Below are 26,455 nucleotides of genomic sequence, written 5' to 3' on the forward strand. Positions count from 1 at the left end.
TCGGACAAGGTGTTAGATGCAAAGAGTTACTGAAACAAACAGGTTTCCTTGAGGTTCAGGATAATCTTATTCATGTTGCCTGTGTGGGACCAATTTCTCCTTTGTATGAGGAACAGCTTATTTTTGGCCTTGTAAATTCATGTTTAAGGGCTTGTGATTTTTAAAACTTTTTTTTTATACTATAGATGGAATAGTTTGGGGTGTTTTAATATATCTGATGCTGGCCCTCTTAATGCCTTTATTTTTTGAAGACAATTTTCTGAGTGGAAAGGGTACTCATTAATAAGAATATATAAATTTAACTGTGTATATAAAGTACTGTCTTAAGGGAAAAAGTAACTGGATTATTGGCTTAGAAAAGTAACCTGATCAAGCGGTGTGGAGAGTCTTGCTACTTGAACTGTATTCAGTGTCTCTTGTTCACTCCATAATTAAATAAACCAAAGATATCTGTTTGGTTTGGAACAGCAGACTGCGTAGGAACAAGTGTTTTGGTAGTAGAGTCTGTGGCCTAACAGAAAAGATTAGCTGTGAAATTTTCTGTCTAACCAGAAAGGAGAAAGGAGATTATTGTAAAACACTTTTCTAAGTGATAAGGTATAGTATCAGTCAGTAACAGATGAGGCATTATAGATCTTATATTTAGAGTCATACATTGATTGGTGAGATAAATCTGTCTAGTTATTCATAGATGTGAGTGTATGATGTATGAGAGAGAACCAGAAGGCTGGGGTGGGGGTGAGAAGGTGTTGTGTCACACTGTTGCCTTACTCTGCCAGAAGAGGGTTATCAAGAATATGGAGCCAGCTCTTCTTCGAGGTGCACAGCAAAAACTTGTGAGCCAATGGACACAAGTTACAGCAAGGGAAATGCTCAAAAGATGCTGGGAAAAGAAATCACACTGAGATTAGTTAAGCCGTTGTACACATTGACAGAAAGGTGGAGGTGTTTTCATCCTTGGAGAACCTCAAAACTCAGTATGACAAGACTCTGAACACTCTCATCCAGCTTTGATGTTGGCTGTTCCTTGAACAAGAGTTTAGGTGATCTCTCAAGATCTCTTCCAACATAAATTACTTCAGGTCTACAATTCTACTTGTTATAAATGCAACATATTCCTGCATAAACTTTTCTCTTAAACATACTCACAAAGCTATAAAACTCTTTAACTTGTATTCTGAAGTTCTCTGCTGATACAGATTGCATAAGGTGTACAGTCCCAGAGTTGGAGGGGAAGGAAGTAAAATGATGAACTAGTATACAAAAAGGAAATTCACTTGCACTGTGCTATGAATTTCTGGAAGTGCATATGCACTCCTGGTATAAGCATGATGCATCATCTGGTGAAGGTATTGCACTGAAAATAGATTTCCTGAACGTATGCTGTATTTGTTCAATTCTTTCAGCTTACCATTTTGATATACAATAAACTGTAGCTGCATAGGGAGCTTTGGAGAACGTACTATGGGAACACATCATTATTTTGACTAAAATATAATTCCTTTTGTCAACAAAAATTTTAAAGCATTACTGTTGGTGAAAGAACACTTCAGAGATATCCAGCCAAGTCCTAGTAACTACTTTCTTAGTAGAAAATTGCAAATAATTTAATAAAACATATTAAACTAAGTATTTATCCTGTACATCCTCTCATATACAGATGTGATCAGCTCCTTGTTCTTACAAAATCTGCTTGTGCTTGTCTGTGTACTTCAGTCTTTCTCAAGGAAGATGTCCTTCTAATACTAGTCAATGGATCTGAGAACATTTCCATTAGTTTCAAATTAGGGTTTTAAGACTGCTACTGATAGACTGAGTTTTACTGTGCTCTTCCACTCAAATATACATGAAAATGGTACATGTATATATTTTGCTTACATACAAACACTACTTTTTAGATATATATCCTTATTAAAATGTACTACACTTTTCTTGCCAGTTCAAAAATCCAATCATTTCACATCCAAAAAGAAAGTCTCAAAGTTGAATTGCAAATCTATGACAAGGCAAATTTTGCAGCAAGCCAAGCAGTTGCAGAGTACATAAAATTTTCATGGAAAGTCAGTAAACTTGGAATATGGTCAACAGAGGCAATGAAGAGTAACTGAAAGTATCCTTTTATGGGTGATTGCAGCAGCTTACAAATGCGAATGTTTGGAATTACAGAAAATCACTGGAAAACTTGTGTACACCATGAAGTCCTCAAGTTTTTCTGTAATGATAATCTTAAGTGTGCAACACAAAGCATCTACATGGCCTTCTTACATAGTCATTCTGTTCATAGAAATGCTGAATAATCTGTATATAAATTCTCCAAAAGGCAGAAAAAAAGGTGTTGCTGCAAATATCTTCCACTTATTTGGGGTATGAATAATAATCCAAGTTTTAATTGTGAGTTCTCAAAAAGTGGTGATAATGGAAGTGCTGGCACACTGTCTCCCCAGCCCTGCAGGTGTTAAAATAAAAGAAGCTTTAAGAACTTCAAGAACAGCGCAAGGGCAAAACCTACAGATGTTTCCTTCAGTTGTTTTTGAAGAGGGAGTTTTGCTACAATGCTATTGTTTCAGTTGTCCCTTTTCTCTTGGGGTTTACTCCACTGTAGTTTATCATCAGTTCTCAGAATAGCAGAATTCCCTGGTAGGGCACACCAAAATGGGGAGGAGGGGTCTTTCCTTAAGACCTTTCCTTTCTGTCCTCCTGACAGAAGAGGAGAGTTAGACTTTTTAACGTAAAGAGTTTTGTTATGAAGATGATCATCAACAGAGCAATCCATAGTGAGTGAAAGATTGAAATGACATCATTTTAGTTATATTGCGGAGTAAGGAAGAGAAATTACCTGCAGTTTTAAAGTGTTTGCTTGTTAGCTGCACCAATGGAAAGCTTAATCTCCTTGCAAGGAAGGGCGCTCTTTCTTGATGAAAAAGTTGAATGGCTGGTCTGGTGAGTGTTGTCTTTTATTAACTTAAAATATGGTGCATGTCATATGTTGTGAAATGAGGAATATAGGTCATCTAGTTATTCATGTTTAAGGTACTTTATCATACTGATGAGTAAATAAATGCTGGAAAAACTGTTTAACCGAGTTGCAGAGCAAAATTCTGCAGCTCTAGCATGCTGAGCTACCAAGGACTTTAGGAGGACACAGCTACATTGTCCCTGATGAATTCTTTTGAGCCTTGAATTTGATTTCTGTGTAGGTCAAATTTTTGGTTAACTTTTTCCACTTTAAAAGGTTACAGAATGATTCAGTAACTCTTTCAGAGCTGATGTGTTTGAATTAAAATGCAATAATTCAACAGATAAATCTTCAGCAAATATTATGAAGAATTTATATCCCACATTTAAGTCTCAAAACGTATAACAGATGATGAAAAATTTGCTGTGTGTTTATACACGTTATATAAATGGAAGCTCAAGTTGTGTTTTTTCTGTCTCAAAATACCTCACATATTGGGAGGAAAGAGGGGAGATAATATTTTAAAGACATTGCATCAATGTGAATCCAAATTCTGTGTGTGTAAACTTTTTGTGAAGACTTTTGAAAGGGTTAACTTATGGCAACTTGAATTCTACACAGAATTTGGTAATAGAGCTATATAGCTCTACTGTGGTAAAACAGAAAAGATGTATAATTTTGTTGTTCTTTGCCTCCCAAGGAAATCAATTAGCTTAAACAAAAATAAATTTAGTGTTTTTTTATTTTTAGCATGACTTCCTAAGGAAATAAGGCTTATGTCATTGCACTGCCCATCTGCCTCTGTTCCCACTTGAGAACATTTGGATGATTGCAGTCAAATCGAATGTAGGAGTCAAGTTTCAAAGATGCAAAGTTTTCTACAAGATTAGTGAAAGTCAGTGACTAGGCAGAAAAAAAAAATAAACTGACATTCTCTCCTCACTGAGCAATTATAGTATGAGTTTAGTAGTTGTCTGTTCCATTTAGCTGTGGGTTGGTCAGGCAGCAAGTGCATGTTGTGCACTGCTGGCACTTAGGGGGTAGAAATACTATGTGGATTGCTAACAAGGAGAATCAGAGGTTGAGTGGGAGAGTGGGGGTGGATGTCAGTGGAATCAGAAGGGGGGCATGACTGCAGTAAAATAGGAAGAAGTTTAGTGCTTTAAAGTACACACAACCCAAACATCCACAAATTCTTAAGGAATCAAGCTTGACTATCTCTGCTTCTCAAGGAAAAATTTTTCATATTGTAGAATACATATAAGGAAATTTAACTAGACTGATATTGCTGCTCATTTTACTGTAGTTTTGATAAAATGTAGTACATAATTCTTAGTATTAAGGTTGTTTTAGAGAACAAAATTTTAAAATTTAGTTGTATACAATGAATTGCCTTGTATAACTTGACAATTCAACACCTCTACCTTCAAACCAAACTACTTCATGTTTGTATTTTTCCAGGATGGACTTATATCACCCCAGGTTTTTTTTGGTCACTGCTTAATTAAATTTGTAAAGCTGTCTCATCTGCCTTAAGCTTATTTTGCTTTGCAAGTACCTTTTTAGTAACTTTTACTTTCAAATTTATCTTAGTATTGCAGCTGTTACTTTAATTAGTGTAATATAGTTTAGCTTACTGTTTCAGGTGATTTCTGATGAAGCTAACTGAAAGCCTTGAAAAATGCTCTGTACTGCAAATTTTGTTTTATTTTCTGTGCTAGATTATCCTCATCTGTGTAACCGCTTCTGCTTTTGTTACGCTTTGTCTTAAAGTTCTCTGTCAACATGTGTTTTGCTCTGACATTATGAGAATAAATGTTAGAAACTTCATGCTTCTGAAGCCACCTATGCTAGTTTCTTGTTACCGATACATAAAGATTTTGACATGTTACAAAAAGCAGTCAGTGAAGTCTGTAGTCATTATGATCCACATCTAAAACTTCCTTAAATGTAGTGTGTCTTGCTAAATAATTGCCTCTGTAAACTCCTACATAGTTTAAGTTGCGGTAGCAGATGTGTGTTGTCTGTAGTTGGGCTTGTGCCAAAACTGGAAGTGAGCAGTTAGAGCTGCCCTGGGATTTTTGTGGACTGTTTCGTAAATTCTGTAATTGTCTGATTCAAACTTTCGGCATAGGATTAAGTATTCTTTAATTTACTGTAAGCACACCTTTCTGCTTTTATGCAGGCTTTTTTTTTAAATTTATTTAGAGTTTAGTTCTTGTTTTCCTGAAAATTTAATATAAATTCATTTACTGGTTTGTTTGGGTTCTTTTTTTTTTTTTAACAGGTCATCCGAACAAGAATCACCTAAGTGAGTTTTTCTTAAACTTTCTACTACAGAATCTCTAGCTTTAAGTTATGTAATAAAATACAAAACTTGAAATGATTTTTTTCAACATGTAATGGTCTTGTATGGTTACAAGACACAAATAAATATATAAATCAATGAAGATTGTAAAGATTTGTGGGGGGAAAAAACCTTAAGTTTTTGGATCACAATGTGGGAAATATTAAGTGCTAATACACTCCTAATCACTGTTAACATAAAAGTTGGTTAAAAACTGTAGTAAAAGTTTAATGATGCAAAAAGCCACTGATAAGTTTGTGATAACTCTCTATGTAGTGGCAGGAGGCATTCTCTGAACTTATCTATTATATTTTTCTGGTATTGTTAATTTTTTTTCTACACTGACAAATCATTATGATCTGTAATCTCAATTTGTAAGTGATATTTTTTTAAAAAAGGATTATGTTCTTAACAGTAACCTCACAGAAATTATGAAAAGTCCTAGAAACTATCAGATAAAACCACAGTTTTGACAGTATAATTCCTTTAAGCACCATTATAGTTCACTACTTGAAAGTATTATGAAATTGAGAGTGCTAAGTGAATAATATCTTCCAAACACTGAAAAAATATTTTCTGTAATAACTGAAAATTCTGCAAATGTTGCACAAAGCACTTCATCCCCATTGCCAAGTACACATACTACAACTGAACATCAGAAATATTATAGCAACAATACATTTGTTTGATGGCACCTTTCAGAACATTTACATTTGTTGCTCCTCGTCTTGTGGAAATCTTCAAGTGTTTGCGTTGTTAAAGTTTGCTGCAATGCAAGCACTGTACGTTAAAAGCCTGCTTTTAGGGATAAACTGTAATAACTAACAGCATGTGTACTTCCAAGGATCAGATATGCTTCACTGCAGTGCAGTGTTCTTGCAAAATTACTGCCACTGAGCATGACAGATCATCGTGTAAGTGAAGTCTGTCTACAGTGGGATAATACAAGTAGCTAGGACTCAGTTTCTGCCATACACAGCACTGTATAGGAAACTGCACCTGAACTATACCTGAGCTTTCCTCAGGACAGAGATTTTCAGAGTATTGTGTATTATTTATAAAGACAAAGCAGTTAGTTTGCATGGTACCTGTGAGTTTGGTCCAATTAAAGAAGGGTTTTAGTTTAAAGGTCTGCATTTCATTCTTTTCATAAGAGCACATGTAGCTAAATGAACGTTTGGAAAGTCCTGGAGCACCACCAGGCAACTTGGCCAATTCTAAGATTTGAGGTATTTAATTACTGACTTTCGTTATCCTTGAGTTTTAGGGTTCTTGAATCACTAGGCCAGGTTTGCACCCCAGTTTAATTCTGGGTCCTTCTACATGGTTCTACTACTTCAATGACAGTCTATATTGACTGTAATGATGCTTTTCATTGTCGCTTCATTTCCCGTTTCTCTGAAAATTTAGCATGGCTTTTCTGCAAACAACCTTCTCCCAGAGGGATAAGGTTAAGATGGCACTCACAAGAGGAAGGAATGAAAACAAAGTTCTTTGCAATAATGAGAGTGGAATCATAGCAAAAGGTTTTCATGGGTAGGATTGGCAATTGAAGTGCCTTTTCCCTGGGGTTCAGCTCTTTTCATGTTACTGTGATTTCCTGTACCATTGCAACAGTGCCTTTCATAGCTAACATCCAAATGTTTTGCTAAAAATGCTTTTGCTACTCTGTTTTTGTTTTGTCCATTATTCTGGATGTCCGCTGACCAAATGATAGGCTTAGATCATACTCCAGTCCCATTACCCTGCACCTCAAGTAGTGTTAAATCTAAGTATAAAGTTGGCTCACTCTTTTAATAAGCAGTATATTTGTATGCTTTACTATTTAAGTATCTGGATAACCATACCTTTTTAATATTTATTTATCCTTTTAAAATGAAGGAATGTACTGGGAAACAGTCCAACTCGGAGTTCTCTGACCCGTATCTCACCTAAAGCCTTGACTCAGTCTCCCAATGGGGTTGGTAACATTTCTGGCTCTTACCCTTTGGAAGGGGTGGATAAACAGTTCTTAGAAACATACGACAATGTTACAAAAAGTAGCTCAACGGAAGATTCCAGTCAGTACTACTGTGATAAGGTATGTTCAGTATGTTCAATTGCATGCTTTTAAAGTCAAAACTAGTACAGAATGTAGCTTTGAGCTATAGATTAGAATGCACAAAATCTGGTTATAGTTCAGGATGAACATATATTTTGTGCAGTAATAAGAATAAATCTTGTTGTCTACTCAAATTTATCCAAGGTTGTGTACGTGGTATGTTAGACAAGCCTGCCAACTGCATTGATTTCCATAGTGTCCAGGTTTCCAGAAGCATCTGCAGGGAAACTTTATAGTGGAATAGTAATTCTTACATGATTAAATATTATTTCCTCTAAGGGGAAGGAGCAGATAATTCAAGTTGCTATTATTTCTTGATAGCAGGCACAACTCTGCTTTATCCCGGGCGTCTCTTCTTCAGGATGGCTAAAAATTATCCTATGAATTCTGTGCTGACTAGAAAGCAGCTGCTCCCTGCTAGCATTATGGTAGTGGATCATTCCTCCCCTTTCTCCAGCCTGTTCCAGAGGGATGCTGAGCTGCCTCCTAACCTTCCTGTCCAGTAGCTGCTGCCAACTTCTATTCCTTCTGGCTTGTGCATCTCTTGCAGAAGATACCAATGCACCCATTTACAGGAGAAAAACTGGGGGAAAAGTAGTCCCTTTTATAATCCTTTGAGTAGAATTGATTCAAATATGTTGCACCTAACACTTTTTCCTTTTAAGTCACCTTTAGTAAAGTCAACATCTTGAAAATTTTTAGGTGCTATCAATTGAGAGAGGTAAGATGACAGTAACAGTGTTAGGACAGAGCAAGCAGAGAATGTATTTGCTGTTATGTATGTTGCTATTTTTATGATTTAAAAGCTCACAATCATGAATCTATTCTGTAACCGTAGCTTCTTCCTATTTAAAATGTGGATTTACATAATTATTCAACACATCTGAATTAGGATGCAGTATTCTCTAATTTGCTGCTGTTTTCTTTTAAAAGTTAGAAAAGTTTTGGTTTGTCTTTTTATATATATATATTACAGAATGACTTAATTGAGGGAGATTTACTTCTGGTGCGTATCATACCAGATGAAGACGGGAAGTTTGGATTTAATCTAAAGGTAAACCAGCAATTTTTAAATTACTTTTAAATGCTTGATAGAGATATGCGTTGACTTCATGATTATTTTTTTACTTTTAATGCAATGCTTTAGAGACAGCAGTATGTCCTACAGGAATTGCTTATGGACCGAGAGTTTTTAGAAGTGGCAGCCTAATCCTTAAATGCTAAAGTAACATTTACAGAAATAAGCTTCTACTAGTTCTGTGGATTTTAGTTTCATATACTATGGGCATGGCACATTTCCAAAGCAGACTGCCTATTTGGCTGCTTAGATATGAATTTGGGAGCCTAATTTAAGGCATCAATTTTTGGAAAATTGGACCTCTGTATTATAAAACAAGTGAAATAGTTTCTGCTAGCCAATTGACTATATCCATTAAAAAATCATATTGGAAAGGTGAAAATTAATTTATTAAGAAAATAGAAATTCCTATTGATAATTGACTATTTTAAATTTTTGACATCCCCTCACTGAAATTCTATTTAAGCAGATAGAGTAAAGTAGCCATGATGTCAAAATCAGGGCAGAGTTTAATATTTTCACCTTGGACATTTATTGGTGGGGCAGTGATAGAAGATTGAAGATAATAAGAGATTACAATTGTCTGGAACTTTCATTATACCTGATCTTTTAGAGTTTCTTTACAACATCTAAGAACACTGTCCACCTTGCAAGTTCACATGTTGAATTAGGCTTGCTTAAAGAGTAGGGTTAAAATAAATGCTGTATTCAGTCTGTTTGTTGCCTGTTAAAATATATGACCAAGCAAAGACACTGAATCTAGTGTACTGAAAATTGGTAGATGTAAAGGTTAGATCATACCCTCCCCCCATTTACTGACAGAAATTCAGTTTCAACAACCCTGGTTGCAATGACAGAGTGTGAAGTTTATAGAAAACCAAAAATAAGTAATTCTTTTTTTTAAATACTATTTACACTTAATAATATACTGTTATTTACTTGGTGTCTCTCTAGGGTGGTGTAGATCAAAAAATGCCATTAGTGGTGTCAAGAATAACTCCAGGATCACCTGTAAGTAAATTCTTAATACTTTAATCCCTTCCTTTATTACTCTCTCCACCACTCAGAGGTCTGAACACACAGAAATTTGAACACCCATAACCAGTACGAGATAGCAGCTGAGCTGTTCTCTTTAGAAAGTGATTTGACCAGTGGCTTCTTAAACCACAGATGGAAGGATCTGAAAGTGTTAGCCAAACAAGATACCAGTAGAAAACATGTTTGTTTCCCTCTGTCATCTCAAAAAGTGCATCTTGAAGTGGGCAATGTTTGATGTGGGGCAAAAGCGATGACTGAAGATATGGAACAGTGTTCATTAAAGAAATGAGTAGTCTGGCCCCTGCAGCCTAGAAAAAAGAACTAGTTTAAGGGATATATAGTAGGGATCTGTAAGATGAGGAGCACTGTGAGCAGGGAATTCCAGCAGAAGAACTATGGGATACCAAATTAAGTTAGTGAAAGTCAGGTTCTTCATGCTTAACGAAGTAGTTCTTCATGTATAAGATAGACCTGTGAAACTTCTTGGCAGAAGATGCTGTGGTTATAATAATTTTGTAGGTGATCAGGAGAGAACACATACTTGGGAGAAAACCCTGCTGACAGTTACTGAATAGACAAACCATAGTAGGCTGAGGAAATCCTTAGGGCTAAAAACATTTATAGAATGGGAGAGTACTTTGCAGGAGAGAGGAGGTGCAAAATGCTTGCTCTGTTCTTATTTTGCCATGGATTTTTGCTTATGGAAATATTTGTGCACTAGGTGGAACATCCCTCTGAATCAGTACAGACGTTGAATTCTTCTGTTGAATTGTGAAATAATAATAGTAATTTAACCCTTGGATAACTTTTTTCTAAATAATTAGGACATAAATTTGTAAGGACATATGTTATCTCAAATTTTTTTCACTCACCTTCTTCCAAAGTGTATTTCTCAACTCTCATAAAATAATTTCAGTGCAAACTTGGTAAGAATATTGCTGAGTTAATCCTAAAAATCCAGTGTACTCTACATCTTAGACACTTTTGAAATTTGGTAAATAGTCACAGGACTGGTATCTAAATGTCATGATGTAAATCAAGCTAAAACAGATTGAGTTGTTTTTCTGTCACACTTATGATTTGTGGCTTGACTTAGTGCATAGCACTCCTTTATGAACTACAGTAATTATTTGAATAGTAGAGTAGTAGGAAACTATAACTTAAATCCACAAAGTGAAAATAAAGTAGTCCTTAAAATGTTTCATAGTCAACCTAGCAGACTTCTCAAGGGTGATTCATGATATTGAAGTTAATGTAGGTCAAACAGGCTCATTCCACAATCAGAGAATGAAAGATGCTTCTCCAGAGGCAGTGATTTCCTTTAGCAGATTCAGATTGTCTTCTGGAAAGTATTGATCTGTTTTTTTTCCTCTTGAATTGGAAAAGGACTGGGCTTCTAACTTACACACTTAATTTAAGTGTCTCCAGTTAGTGGCATAGGCATAGATGCAAGTGGCCAATAAGCTCTCTAGCCTAATGCCACCAAGCAAGCAAGTTCTAAGAGTCAGGAAATAAATTGGAAACAATTATCCAATACAATATACTCAACAGCAGTGTTACAGAAATCATGCCACAGCATAGCAGTATTAACATTGATTACATTGTTTTCCATAAACTAAACTTCACCTGTTTTTGTCTGTTTTATGAAAAAAAAAATAGCTGGTATTTGAAAGTTCAAGTTAAGCAGTCTGTGGAATACATTTTCATGTTATTTTAGCTCAGTGATCCTTTCCTTTATTGTATTTGCTACTATTTTAACTTGCTCTAGATTCACTTATTACTCTGTAAATTGTCCTCAGGGGTGCTGTTTGGTAATATTATTTGTTAAGATTATTTCTAAGGCTTGTAGATCCCTTTTTTCCAATTTTCTACAAAAAATCTGTATTTTTTGTGGAGGAGGGAAAGCAAATCTACTCACCGAAATAAGGCAGTATTTTCCCTTGCATGTCCTAAAGTTCTTTTTTAAAAATCTCCCTCTAATACAGTGGCAATCTAGTATACTGGGAAGACTGGAGGACAAAGTAGCCAAAATTGTTGTGGGAGAGCTTTATATCTAAAGAACAACCATTTATCACGTCTCATTTTGGTTTTGTTTTGGGTTTTTTTAATTAAAGACCTATACTTTTTTTTTTTTTTTCACAAACGGTATTAATGTCCTAAGGTGCTAAAAAAGTCATTATGGTTTTATTTAATAGAGCTTCTCATTGAAAAATAGTTTTCATACTTCTTGGAGCAATAACAAGATGATTAGCATAAAATGAAACATTGGGTATATCAATAGGACAGAAAGCCTTTGACATAATTAATTGTCTAGAAAAGCTCAGTATGTGAAAAATCTATGAATTATGCTTACATAGAAGGAATTAATTCTCCTTCAAGATATATTTTATATAGTCAGATGATTCAAGTAAAAGAGCAGAGGCATTAACATGCCACATGATTAACAAAGTTTTTTTGAGCAAAGATATTAATCTCCTTCTGTAATAAAGAATAATAGCCATCAACCAGCCAAGAAATCTAAATTATGCACAAATATAGGAGATGAGAAACCATTCCCTCCATGTTCTTGTTGACTTTTTTGCTCTCCTAGACTGATGTGATATGGTCTTTATATCACTTACCTTTTCAAATAATTATATTTCAGAGATAATAATTTATGTCTCAATAATATTTCACAGTGATTAAATCAGTCAATCATTCATAGTTGCATTCCTCAGTCTTGCCTTGTAAATTATACAAAATATGTCAAGGGACAGGAGCTGTGAATACCTAGTTAAATCACTGTTGAAGAACACTGTAGCTGTTCATAATTCCCATTCTTCTGCTGTTTACATTTGTCTTTTTTTATTAATCATTGTCAATCTTCATTATTTCTTTGGAAAAAGTTAGGGGAAACTATTCCCTTTTAAATTTTTAATCGGCTTTTCTGCTTGGGAGTTTTTCCTCTTGTGGCACTCATACATGTCTTAAGTTTTCCTTTTACTTTATTTTCTGATACAGGTGGCTCCCAACTTTTCTTGTTCATATCCTTACCTCTTTTTTTATTCTGCATTTTTCTTGTTGATTATTTCGTTACCACTTTTCCATCTTTTCCTATTTTTCACTTGGTAATACAGTACATCACTGATAAACTTACTTTAGGAGCCATCAGTGTAAGGCATAAACAGGATCAGGTCTAATTTGAACATCTTTTTCACATTTGGGGGGTTGGTGATGTTTTTTTGATAGGGCTTCTAACATTGGATGCATAAAGTTCAAGGAACTTGTGCTGGCATTAAGGAAATACAGGGACCAACTATGAATAGTGAATAACAGTAAAGGCCTATGTCTCGTAACAAATGGAGTGTATGTGTAAGTCTGTCAGTCTTTTATGTGGCTGGACTTCCTAGGCAAAATAAAAATTAGAATAGCAGTGAAAATAAAATTGTTATGCTACTTGACACTCAGAGTTTGTAGAATCCTGCACATTCGTATTACAGAATCACAGAAGGTCAGAAGGGACCTGACAGTCATCTTGTCCAACCCCCTCTGCTCAAGGGTCACCCAGAGCCAGGTGCCCAGGACCATATCTAGATGGCTTTTGGATACTCCAAGGTGGGAGACTCCACAATGTCTCTGGGTAACCTACTCCAGTGCTCAGTCACTCTTATAGTAAAAAACTGTTTCCTGATGTTCGGACGAAGCCTCCTGTGTTTCAGTTTGTGCCCATTGCCTGTTCTCCTGTTGCTGGGTGCCACTAAAGAGAGCCTGACTCCATCTTCTCTGCAACTTACCAAGTATTTGTATACATTGACAAGATCCCCCCCTGAGCCTTCTCTTCTCCAGGCTAAACACTCCCAGCTCTCTTAGCCTTTTCTCATACAAGAGATGCTCTAGTCCATTAATCATCTTTGTAGCATCATCATCATATTCTGGCCATAGCTTGAATTGCTTTGCACTGGATTTAGAGCTAAGCATACTATGAAGTGTGGCAGAAAAAAAGCCAAACAAATACTAGGGTTCAGCAGTTAATCTAAATTGCTGTATCCAAGACAAAACATAATGTAAGTTTTTATTTGAGATGGGGAAAGCCTCATTTTAGTGTTCCCTGCAGCACAGATAGCAAAAGAATTTTTCACAAATGCAGGGTATTTGAGCATCACAGGTTGAGGATTTATCTGCATCTTCTTGTTAAAACTTTCAGTGACTGAAGTGAGGAAGAATGTTCTCTATTTGTAGATATCATTAGATTCCACCAAACAAGAATCTGATAAATAACAAAAATATGAAATGTGTATGGATTTCTTTACATTTTAAAAAGTGCATGCCTGAGGAATGTCACACTATTTAAATTATGTTCATCAAAATCATGTTTGGACTTCTCAGTATTCACTGCACAAAAACGGAAGTGTATTATCTTACATGCCCAAAATACTTTTCCCAGAAATTCATTTGCAAATGTCTATAACCAGTGGTTGTTGAGGTTTAGAGTCTGAAATTTAAATCTTTACAAGCAACGTGATGATGGCTGTTTGATAAATATGAATTTTTTTTATAGCTATCAATATGCTGTTTGAACTGTTTCTCATCTTCATTGAGAGGCTTTGAAGCAAGAAAGACAGCTTTAGATCTGAATCCTTTGGTAGAAGTTCTGATACACAAGATGAAACCTTGTCAGGAGAACTCTGAAGACTTTGCTTACATGATGAACTTAATATCCTGATGTGTTCCTGCTTACATGACTGGATGCAATGACATTAATGTGTTTCTTTGGTCTTGAAACAGGCTGATAAATGCATTCCAAAACTGAATGAAGGTGATCAGATAGTATTAATTAATGGCCGAGATATCTCAGAGCACACGCATGATCAGGTGGTCATGTTCATAAAAGCCAGCAGAGAATCTCACACAAGAGAGCTTGCACTTTTGGTCAGGCGGAAAGGTAACTGGGCTAATTTTATTCACTTTTAATGTTTTTGAGACTGTTGCTCTTACACTTGGTGGTATACCCTTTCTGTTTACATAAATGTGTTCTCAGTGCACTGGGAATAGGTATGTGTTCAAAATTATATCTCCCTGCATTTGAATTAGTAGTACACATAGTTTTAACTATACAGGTTCTTACCACTGCAACAAAGAGTCTATCAAGTTAAAATTTCTTCTTATTTTTAAGTCAAAAAATCTATGAGAACAAAGTCCATAGCCAAAGTTTTTTGGTTAGTTTTTTTTTTGTAAATACAGCCTAATTTCACAAATCCCCAACTGCAGGTTTCTAATACCATGGGCTATTCCCCAGCACAATTATACAACAAACCAAGTCAAATAAGTCGATAGGGGTTTTATAACGATACTGAGCTTGACCTCTGCTGGCTACTTGCTAAATTGCTGCTAGCAAGCAGGAGACAATCTCTGAAACATGCACAGTCTTAAGCCTGTATATTTAAAAATATGGGGAACCCATCCAGCTTGGTTTTGCTTCCTCCATATTTAAACTCATGCAGATCCCGAGAGCTTTCAGGTGATGTGAAACTTCTAGTTTATTAGTTGCTTTCCTTAAGAGCTATGGTAAGATCTTAACACACAAAATTATGGAAGGGCTTTGCACGGAGTTATTGATTACATTAAGACTTAAAGATCTGAAGGAATTCTGCTTCACTGGGACACAGGAGGGTATAAAACCACCTAAATGATATGTGCTATTGCAGCATTTATTTATTGTGTTTCTAGGAGGACAGGTGGGCTCTTGGTCTTGTTTTCACTCAACAGTCCTGCTCCTGTTTTTATAGGTCTTTCCAGTGGCTCTGTGCAGAATTCAGTCTTCCCTTAACTTTTCTAGTCCCCCTCCTACTTGCAGATAAGAGAAGTCTGCTCTTAGCTAAAAATAACTTGTGGCTCCATGACAGTCGTTTGTATAGGCATGAGTATGAATAGCTCCCCATTTTCTGCAGTTTGGCAGGTATGAGCCATTCTGATCATTGCAGAGGATAACCACAGCTGGACACATTTGGTAATACAGTAGCTTTCATAGAGACAACAGCTGTGTAGATTAGTTAGTATTTGTCATGTTCTTTAACATGTTAGCAAGGAATGTCATAAAAATCTAATAATTTGTTTTATAGTTAATATTAAGTTAATTCCTTCAGTGTTAGCATAAGAAATTGCAAAAGATATCTCAGTTGCTTCTCTAATGGCAAGGGAGTACAATGTAAGTATGTTGGTGTTTGTTTTGCTGTTGGGGGTCCAAAGTTATATAGGCCTCATATTTAATCTTATAGAGATGTTCCATGAATTACGCTCTAAACTTTTTTAGGCAAAACTCATTTGTTTTTTACCATAGTGGATGTTGCGATTCATTAGCCTGTTAAGCAGTTTATTCGATAAGACAAGGTAGCAGCAAAAAACTCTTTGTGCTCGGAAGTCAATTTCTTTGTGTTCATAGATAAGCACCTTGAGAGTTTCATTTTCTGAAATGTCATAAGGACATTTTACTCCTAGTAGTTTCTACAGTAATGTAATATATAAAGATAGAAAGCTATTTGCTTTCCTGAGGCCTTGTCTCTGCAAACTTTGTTGTTCTTGCAAGCTGATATATTTGAATATGTGTTGCAAACACATGAATGCTTTATGTAACGGATTTTAATTTTTGATACATATTTCGGTAGTTAAACAGTTTGTAGAGCTTAAATCAGAAGATGAAGCTGATTCCCACGATCTCCCAGAATCTCTTCTTCCTATCTGTTCGAAATATGGTGGTGATACATTGGAGGAGTCTATGGAGCAGCTAAGAGGAGGGCTGGAAAGTGGGACTGTCCTTATTCAGTTTGAGGTAGGTAATACTCAACTATCAAATGCCATTAATATAAACCAGTAACAGTGACCAGCAAATAATGTAAGGGCTTAATTAATTGGAAATCTCATTGATCACATGCAGTCTTCGCTCAAGAGAGCAAGAATGTGTCTTGCCCATCAGTTTCATCCTTCACTTCTGAAGACAGGGAAGAATGAGCGATCAGTCTTACATTAAAATATAATCTGCTGATAAAAATATGTTCAAATTAACATGTTTCTAGCTCAAGTACCGAAAGCTTACTAAGTTAATATTTATTATTATTTTGAGTAGAATAGTGGTGTTTTGACAGAGGTCAGTCTTGTACTTTGTTCCTTTTTCCATGCTGCTTAGTGACATTTCTAAACTTCTTTTCTACCTTAAGTTAGGGTTTCAAGGTTTCATGTGTTGCCTTCTTTCATGGAATAACAGGAACAACTTGACCATTCCTCATCATCTTCTCTTAGAGGTTGATATGAAAGTTTTGGAATGTTAATTTCCATTTGCAGGTCATTTGTAATGTCCAGTTCTGTGGTGTTTCTCCCTGGCGATCTAAAACACTGGTGGTTACTTCTTGGGCAGATTACTTCATAGGTGAGATTCCTCTGTATATAGGATGAGACTATGAAGAACTGCTGTATAGATTAATGAATTAATATTTGTCATGTTCTTCAACATGTTAGCAAGGAATGTCATAGAAAACTGATTAATAAAATGTTTTTATAGTTTATTAAATTAGTTCTTTCAGTGTTAGTGTAAGAAATTCCAGAAGATAACTTAGCTGCTTCTCTGATGGCAAGAGAGAACAGAGTGTGTATATTTGTGCTTGTGTTTTTGTTGTGGAACCAAACATTCATAGCAACTCTGATTATTATGATTTATAAATTTCACATTGTTGAATTCTGGAGCAACCCTTTCTGATGCTGAAAACTTGTAGAACAGCAATACAATTTTCCCCAATTTTGATTTTTTTTTTTTTTTTTTTTTTTTTTTTTTTTCCCAAAATGCCTTAAGATTTAATGGTGGTGGCTAAAGAGTTGTGGTGTTGCTTATTTCATAACCACTCTTTTTATGAAGTTTGCTTTGTTTTCAAGAGTTCTGGGAGTTAAAATTCCTCCCCCCCCCCCCCCCCCTTTTTTTTTTTTTTAAGGAACTATAGACTATGGTTTCTAGCTGCTTTCCAAAATCCACAGCACTGGCTGCAATGCAGCAATGAGTCTGTTGGCTATTGAAACAGTAACTCAGAAGAGATGAACTAGCCTTTCAATGCTTTCTCATTTGTCAAAGTTGTTGACTAATTTTTGCATAAAGTTCCTGTAATAATCTTTATAGGTACTTGATCCTTTATGAGTTTTTTCCTGACAGTGTTTATAAAAGGATATTACTGATGTTACCAAAAAAACACCGCAAACCTTTTTGAAATCTAATAAACTAGGGGACGACTTAGTGGCCTTCTTTCTTTGACTTCATTGTTTAGTGATCTTCAGAAGCAGAGACAATTGCAGCATCACCTCATCAACTTTGGTGGATCTCAAACTCTCCATTCACATTAGTAAAATAGTAAATAATTAGCCAGTAAACTATGAATAGTCAAGTTTTTCCTCCACTTAAGCAGAATTTATTAAGTCTGTCAATGGTAAATGACTTTTTGCCAGGCAACAATTATGAAGCTCCAGAATTGTTACTTAACATTAAATTATTCTTCCTTGTCTTCCAAAAAAGGCAGAAATCACAACTTGGCTCCAGTAAAATGGAACTTGAGTTATAACTGATAGAAGTTGTTCAGTTACATATATTATCAAATTCTCTTCTTACATGGCTTATTTATACTGTTCAAGTTGAAAAATGTGGTGAACTATGATATGGAGTCAGGATTTGGTAAATCTCAGTCAGATAAACTTTCATGTGTTGATCCTTTTCTCTCAACCAAAGTAGGGGATTTTAGCCTCCTATTGTTTCATTCAATTTTACGTATGGAACCATATTCTAAATCTTCATTAAACATAAAGATATAATGAGCTCTTTGGAAAGTGTTCAGTGAAGTATATAAAACTCTGATACAGCCAAGGTAATAACTCAGTTGTAAGTTGCTTTCATGTATATTTACACTTCTTGATTTTGTTGTTGTTGTTTTTCCCCCTCTGTATCTTTTGTTGTCTTGTAGGATGCACTCAATGCACTTTTGACCTTAAAATTTTGGCTTTATATATGCCTACATATACTCCTGATAAAGTTTGTAACATAGGGGTTGACTCAAAAGAAATGGAGTCATGTTAAGAGATTGTGATACATAGAAGCTTTGTTTTTTCAAGTACTTGCAGTATTGGATGTGGTTGTGTTAGTCCAGAGAATAAAAGTTTGTCTGACTTTATTGTGTTACAGTTGTTTCCAGAAAATATCGGTCTGCAGCTATTTTTTTCTTCCAATGTCTTTTATTGGTCACTACTTCCACCCACAACCACTGTTTTTTTTCTGGCCCACAGTTCTATAAGAAAAAGGCAACCTTGCAAGGGAAATAGTTTATATCAGTGACTCTTCCATTTCCTCTTGTTATTCTGAAAATTCTTCTAGAGATGGTGATGGGCTAGCAATAACAGAAATTCTTTCAGGTGAAAAAGATTAAGAAAAAGATTAAAGAAAATAACTTTTGATTTTTTTTTCAGTCTATTTTTGTGTGAATCTATTTAGTGTGTGTGTATAGCATAAGCACATCCCTCAAAATCCTACCGTTTTTAATTCTGTTTTGCAGCAACTTTATAGAAAGAAACCAGGGTTAGCTGTTACATGTGCAAAGGTACCTCAGAATATGGACAAGAACAGATACAAAGATGTTCTACCTTGTGAGTACTAAGTACAGATTCTGCCTGTTTTGCTTTATTCTTTAAATGATAGCTTATAAAACTGTTGTATTGCACTTCTTGATTAAAGATTTCATTACATAGTCAAAGACATGTAATTGTTCATTTTATTTTCCAAAAGGTAATCTATTCTGGTTTGTGTTCTGTTTGTGTGTTTGCAGTTCATTTTTTTGACTTAATAGAAGGGACGCATGCCTCTTAATTGCTAATTTTATTCCCTCTTTCTTTGTGTGTGTGCAGATGATGCCACAAGGATAATATTGCAAGGAGATGAAGATTACATTAATGCGAATTATGTGAATGTAAGTCATACAGAGACTTGCATTTTCTCACTTTCTGTACTACAGTAGCTGACTAAATTTAGACTGTTTGAGGAATAAGGTTTTTTCATTTTATATGTTGGGGATTTGTAAATCTAAAAGATGTAATGATTCATAATTTAAAAGATGAAGTGTCTCTTGTGAAACAAGTGGCCATCCTGATACACGGTACATACAAGCATGTAGTGTACACTGTGGTAAGTGCCAAATCTTTAACTCATAAAAATTGGTTTACCTTTCCATAGGAAAATGCAGAGGTTGTCTCCTATAGCTTAAAGCTAAGCCTTTTTCCCTCTAGAACCACTTATGCTCTATCTTTGCCATGAAGCGTCCAGAAGATAAACCAGAGCCCTGATTGCCCTAATCATGTGTGTAACCTGGGATATAGGGAAAAGAGGGAAATATATATGTATATATGTTTGTGTCAGATACTTGAGTTAAACACCTAAATCAGAATCAACTATTAACTTAGTGTGTCTAGTATCAGGCAATAAACAGCTTTTGCTCATGTATGGTATACCTTGCCATTATTCCTTACTAAATATTAAAGAAAATTTGGAAAGCTTTGTAGTTTCCAGTTTTCAAATAGATTTTCACTATTAACCATTTATTCCTAGTTCAGCATGAAGGATTATAGAATCTTATATACATCTGGTTTAAATTAAATATTTAAAGATTTTTCACATAACAAATTGTGATCTTGATTGTCTTATTACTCAGCTTGCCACCTTAATCTTCCCTCAGAACTTCCTGTTTGAATAAAATGCTGAATTAAGATAGTGCTTGAGTAATGGGAGCAAGCTTTACATAGGATTTTTCTTTCTCTTTATAGATGGAAATTCCTTCTGTAGGCATTGTGAACAGGTACATTGCTACTCAGGGACCTCTACCACACACATGTGCACACTTCTGGCAAGTAGTCTGGGATCACAAGTTGTCACTGATCATCATGTTAACAACTCTCACTGAACGAGGACGGGTGAGTATTCAGGTTCTTTGTGCACTGAAGAAATGTGCTGCAACTTTAAACTAAAATAGGCCAGCTTATTCTGTTTAATCGTTTCTCTGAAGGCCAGGCTTTCTGAATTACTTATAGGTACAGATACTCTGTAACTTCCTTTTTGTTACACTTCTTTGAAAAAAAACAGCTGCATGATAAACAGCAATCACTGCATTGACTCTATTTTGCTGATCAGCCAGGTACTATATGCTGTCATTTTTTCTCCCTGGGAACTGGTCTCAATGTGGCAGTTGCTGACCTAACAGTTCAGCAGACATCTGGAAGTGTGGAGCACATTGAGCAAAACTTGTAGTCTGGCTTCAGACTAGTCTGCCACTACACTACTTACTAGTTTTAGCATGCTGGTGGTCAGAATTTGACGGGTTTACTTTTATTTATGGTGTAGGCTCTTCCCTAGAATTGCTCTAATTAATTCCGCTTAATTCTTTTAATTCTAGCATTCCATTAATTTCAGAATAATAAGGTGAAAATTAAAGCAATATCTGGTGTATACTGTTGTACTTTGATTTAACGTATCCTTTGTAGTTTTAAAGATGTTTTTAGGTTATTAATATACATAAAGGGATTATGTTTGAAGTTTTAGAAGCTGCAAACTGAACAGGTTTATTTAAGAGGTGGAGAAGGTGGTGACTCTTGTATGCCTTCACTGTAGCCTTTCTCTTTATTTCCTAGGCAATATGTACTACACTATCGAATTTATCTGGCATCCCAGTCAAAAAACAATGGTTTAGGAAAGTAAGAGAGTATTTGAGGTCCTAAACAGCATAACGATTGAGACATAAGTAAGGACTGTTAAGCAACAATGTAATTGCTCATCGAAATGTATGAAAGACATGTAAAGCTGAAAACCAAGAGATTTTAACCATGGTAAACGTTATATAGCTGTTCATGAACACAAACATCATCTGGCACAAAAATGCTCCCTTCTTTCCACTGTATTGCAGTCAGAATACCTTCCTGCTTTCTTTTCCTTGTATTGAGGAGAAAGACAGTTTGGTGCTAGTCTGTACTTTGCCCAGTGTCTTGGAACATTGAATGCAAATTGTTGCTAACTTCTAACCATCTTGCTGGCACCTTTATACACCAGAAACTTTTGTTTACTTTCAGAGATGATTTATATTTGTTCTGTTTGTGGGTGAATTTTCAGGTATATAAAAAGATGTATGTTCTTGACAGACTATCCCCATTTCCAAATGCCAAATCTTTTCAAACCCTGGAGGTTTTACATTCTAGAATATTTCTTTTCAGTGGTGTTAAGATTTGTATAATAGAATAAAAAATGGTGGCTTTCCCCCGTTAATGTTCATTTTTTGAACATCCAAAAATGGATGCATTATTTTGGCTTAAATTTAAAGGGGAAAGTATTTCAGCTAAACTACTGCATTAAAAGTTTCAGACATAATGGTTAAAATTTGGATTTCAAGCCATTGAAAACTGAGCCTTAGGGAAGGTAGAATTAAGACATTTTATTTCAACATTTCAAAATTTCCAGCTCTTGCCACTCTGTGTTAATTTAGAAAAGTTATACACAAAAAATGTTACAGATGGCACAGGCAATGTTGATAAGTTGATAGAGAATCCAAATTAACTAAAGCTGAAATATGAATATGTTGGGAATATCAATTTATTTGGTTTCTTTTGGAGCTAGTAACAATTATTATTAAAATATATAGGCAGTGAAGCGACAACTATAGCTCAGCTGTTTTGATCACACACAATTAAAAAAGTTTTCAGTACGGTGTCTGGGGAGTTGTGTCACGATGTTTTTTTATGAATCCGTTGAATTTTCTTACAGCTCAGCTGGACTTTTTCTTTAGTATGCCTTTCTCATAAGTTCAGTGGACTCATACTTGGAAACTGCTTGGCTTGGATTTATTACGTGATGGTAATTATTTACAAGACAGGAGTTGCAGTAATGGAAGATGAAAATATTTAATTACTGGAATGAAATGTTAAAACCCTTATATTGATGAGCAAACTTGAGTTGTCTTCAGTGGACTAAGACATCACTGAATTAGTATCTCACAGGAATAGTTTTTCAAGTTCAGTCTATTCCACAATGTTTCAGCCTTTAATTGCAAACTTTGTCATTGGCACTGCTCTAAGCTTAACTTTTAAAATGAGGAATAGATATTGTTATTAGGATTTTTTCTACAAAATTTACATGCACGCTGACTAGATGTGCCTATCTTATCTGCCTTTAGAAGCAGAAAAAGGAAGGCTTTGTAATTTCAGCAGTAGAGTGGTAGGGATCCGAAGATCAACCTCTTACTATGCAGCAGCAGAAGACAGGAGAGAAAATGGTTCCCTGTGGTTGTACACAGAACTGATTCATCTGTTTTCTTTTAGAAAAAATAGGGTATTTCATGGATATAATTTTAATATTGAATTCTACTTCTACTCTCAGTTGTATTTTGGTGTACCTCAAACTGCATATACAGTACATCAGGTGCCTTCACATGCACATATAACTTTGCTTGTCACACATTGGTAAGCTTGAAGGCTAAACCATTATGGCCTTGCATTAATCCTCTGTGAGGTAGAAGGCAAATTACATTTTCTTGCATCAATAGGTATGTTTCTGGGCTTTTGTTCGTAACTTCAGCATTTAGATACAATAGACATTTAAGAGAAGATCTCTGTCTTCAGTCTTGCATCTGATGTAGAAAAGAATTATACAGCTCTTTGACAAATAACACAAACGTGAACTAAAGTTGTTAATTGGTTTTCCAGTTCCTGAGCTCAGATTTCCCTAGAAAGTGTGAAAGGTAACTTTCATTATGTAACCAAGTTACTGTGGATTACTGAGCTTGTGATCACTTTCTATATAGTACTTTTGCTACTGATGTTTATAAGCGCTATTCTGTGTTTTAAATATATGTTTGCCTTAAAACACAAAATCTGATCAAATGGAAAAATAAAGACCTCTTTCCCATTCAGTGAATCCCTGTCAAAAACTGAAATAACACATAGCATTTAGTGGCCTGAAAACTAATACCCAAGTTAAGGAAGCAGTCTTTATAAGAATCCTAGGGTGACTTCACTACCTTCGCCACTTGCTTTCAGAGAGAGAAGGGAAACGGTTTTCATGGAGGCAGCCAGATGGGTACCAGGCACACTGAACTTCTGGATGGTGCGTGTTAAGGGGTGGCAGTTCTGTTGGATATTCCTTTTCCTGCTCCCTCTCTGGTGCAGAATGATCTACGTCTTCAGGCCTCCAGAAATGGAGTCTGCCTTGCTCCTTCCCTCAGCTGCAGGAATGTTGGGTTGGAATAGGGGGGGACAGACTGGTTCGCACTACTTCTTGCATTCTAGCCTGATCTTGCTTTAAGGTCTAAGAAGAATTCAGGTTTGAATGTACCTGTGGACATATCTGGTCCACTCCTCTTTGCTCAAAGCAGGGGCAGCTTTGAACTTCATGCAGAGTGCACAGTGTTATGTCAGTTAAGTTTTGATTTTTTTCCATGGATGGAGATTCCACAGCCTCATAAGGCATCTTGTTTCTGTGCTTCACCATCCTCATGGAAATTTTTAGCCAACATCTATTCACAATTTCCCTTTTTGCATTTTTTTTTTTTCAGTTGCCTTTTATCCTTTTGTTTTTCGCTTTCAAGAAAACTGTGGCTGTATCTTTGCTATAACCGGCTATTAGGTAGCTGAAGTTAGTTACAAATTCACCCCCTACGTTTTTCTTCTTAAGATGGAATAAATCCATCTGTTTGTTCTCCGTTATGCCTTGAGAAGTCTTTTACCTGAATTTTTATTATAAATTACTAAAACAAAAGTTTATAGAAAATTTAGCCTGTTTTGCCATGTTATTTTATAATTTGGATGTAAACACCTCACCAACAAACCAAAATAGATTTTATACCATTCCTTGAATTCCCTGAATATAGTGTATGAGGGGAGAATGGAAACAGAAGTGCTTGTATACAGTCTTGATGTGTGCTTAATTTTCTTTACAGACCAAATGTCATCAGTATTGGCCTGATCCACCAGATGTAATGGAATATGGCAGCTTTCGTGTCAGATGCCACTCTGAAGATTGTACAATTGCTTATGTTGTTAGAGAAATGGTCATTACAAATGTTGAGGTAAATGAGTTATCTTTAATTATTCCCAGGCTAGCTGAAGGAATACATGTATAGGTACAGACTCCATGAGTGAGCATGTACATCTCTGTGTGTGAATATACAAGTGTGTGTGTATATATATACATGCACATTTTTTTTAAAGAGTATACATTACATGAATCCATATAGTATAGTCTATTTCTTTAGAGCTTCTTCAAAAACATACTTATTGAGCCTCTGTAATACATTAATACATTATGCTGTACAGGTAGTGTAATAAGCTTCATAAAGTTTAGTGCTTTTCTGTAAACAGTTTTGTAGTCACTGACTCTTCACAAGTATTTCAGTTTTCAATGAGAGGGGTTTTTTTTCTAAGTAACTGCTCTTTCAAGGATGAAATATGGGTCACTTGGTTAATGGCACATGCAGCTAGAATAACTAATAAAGAAGTGTAATAATGTTGTTTTGAGAGAAGATGCAGATTCTCACCAGTTTTTTTATTGTCTTTAGTCAGATTTTAAAAAAGGAAAAAAAATCTTTATATATCTCAATTGATATATGTTTAATTTATGTAAGGTACTTATATTCTGTAGCTGTTAATACTTTATGCTAATAGAAGAGCTATAAAGCTAAGAGAAAGTTAGATACACAGAATACTTGTTGTATATCAGCTTGTGTTGTGAAACCTATGTTCAGATCACGTCTAGACTTCCCACAACCTGAATGTAGGGGATGAAGTTTGGCTTTTGTTTGTAAGTTGTCTTACATTTTTTATACATTTCCTTCTTCATCTCTTTTCCAAGATTCTATGGTCACGTTTTATATAGTAAGATTAAGGGTTTGTGCTAGCATAAGATACATGTGTAAGAAATCACTGTGTACTGTCCAAATGCTAATTTACAGTTCTGATACTAGTCAATCTTTTAAACTTCTGAATAGTTAAGTAGATTTTACTGTTACTGGAATTGCTAGTAGTAAGAAAAAGGAAGTATCAGTTTAAAAAATGTAACATTTAATTGTCGTTCTTACAGCAAGATGACAAATGCTTTAGTCTCATAAATTTGTTACTGAATTTATCACTTACTTGACAGTGCATCCAAATTTGTTTTAATGTGATTAAGATTTCCTTTGTAGTAATAAACCTGTGAGATGCTGATACTTGAAGGTCTTTCAGTTAAGATGGTTTGCAGTGTTTCAGTTTCTAGCTATGAGAAACCATCCAGTCAGGGAGCAGCATGATTTTTGGTTCCGTTTTCAGCCAATTAATTTGTAAGTGATAAACCTGAATGTCAGAAGAAATGAACCTAATTAAAGCAGTACTGCAGAGTATATGTAGACAGACTTTTAGTTCCTGTCTCTCAAATTAGTTGATTGCCAATTAACTTTGGTTAGTTCTTGCTTCATGTAAATATTAGTTTACTCTTTGCAAATACTTGTTCTTTTTTCTTGGTTAATATTTATCAAACCGGTACATAATTCTGAGTAAATTCACCAGTGACTGTATTCAGTATGTGTTTTCACTTTAGGTGTCTGTTTACTAGCATGTGGTAAGTTAAAATTCGAATGAGAATGAGGCAGTCAGGGGTTTTTTTGTTGTTGTTTTGGGGAGCATGTGTGTGTTTTGGTTTTTTGGTTTTTTAATACAAGTTACTTTTTTTTTTTGAGAAAAAGGTGGGGTGAAAAATAGTGAGCCTTTGTAACCTGTTAACAGGTGTGTAAGTTACAAGGATCTTCAACTGTGTAAGTTGTCTCTTGACAGTTCTTAGTTGAGAACATCGTTTCTAATTCAAAGGCATATGTTTGCATAGATTTCATCTAGATTAGACAAAAGCATGCTAAAGCTAGTCCTGGTGCAAGT

General features: G+C 35.3%; 1 protein-coding gene across 1 annotated transcript in view; it reads left to right on the forward strand.

Moving 5' to 3' along the window:
- Window positions 1-26,455, forward strand: part of PTPN3 (protein tyrosine phosphatase non-receptor type 3) — a 129,642-nt gene that overhangs the window by 90,408 nt on the left and 12,779 nt on the right. The window contains exons 15-23 of the mRNA XM_074897808.1: window positions 7,185-7,383; window positions 8,381-8,458; window positions 9,437-9,493; window positions 14,285-14,441; window positions 16,162-16,325; window positions 19,075-19,165; window positions 19,424-19,485; window positions 20,336-20,482; window positions 24,490-24,618. Coding sequence (XP_074753909.1) covers window positions 7,185-7,383; window positions 8,381-8,458; window positions 9,437-9,493; window positions 14,285-14,441; window positions 16,162-16,325; window positions 19,075-19,165; window positions 19,424-19,485; window positions 20,336-20,482; window positions 24,490-24,618 — 1,084 coding nt within the window. The remainder of the gene's footprint in view (window positions 1-7,184; window positions 7,384-8,380; window positions 8,459-9,436; window positions 9,494-14,284; window positions 14,442-16,161; window positions 16,326-19,074; window positions 19,166-19,423; window positions 19,486-20,335; window positions 20,483-24,489; window positions 24,619-26,455) is intronic.

This window comes from Athene noctua, chromosome 2, assembly GCF_965140245.1.
Source record: "Athene noctua chromosome 2, bAthNoc1.hap1.1, whole genome shotgun sequence".
NCBI lineage: Eukaryota > Metazoa > Chordata > Aves > Strigiformes > Strigidae > Athene > Athene noctua.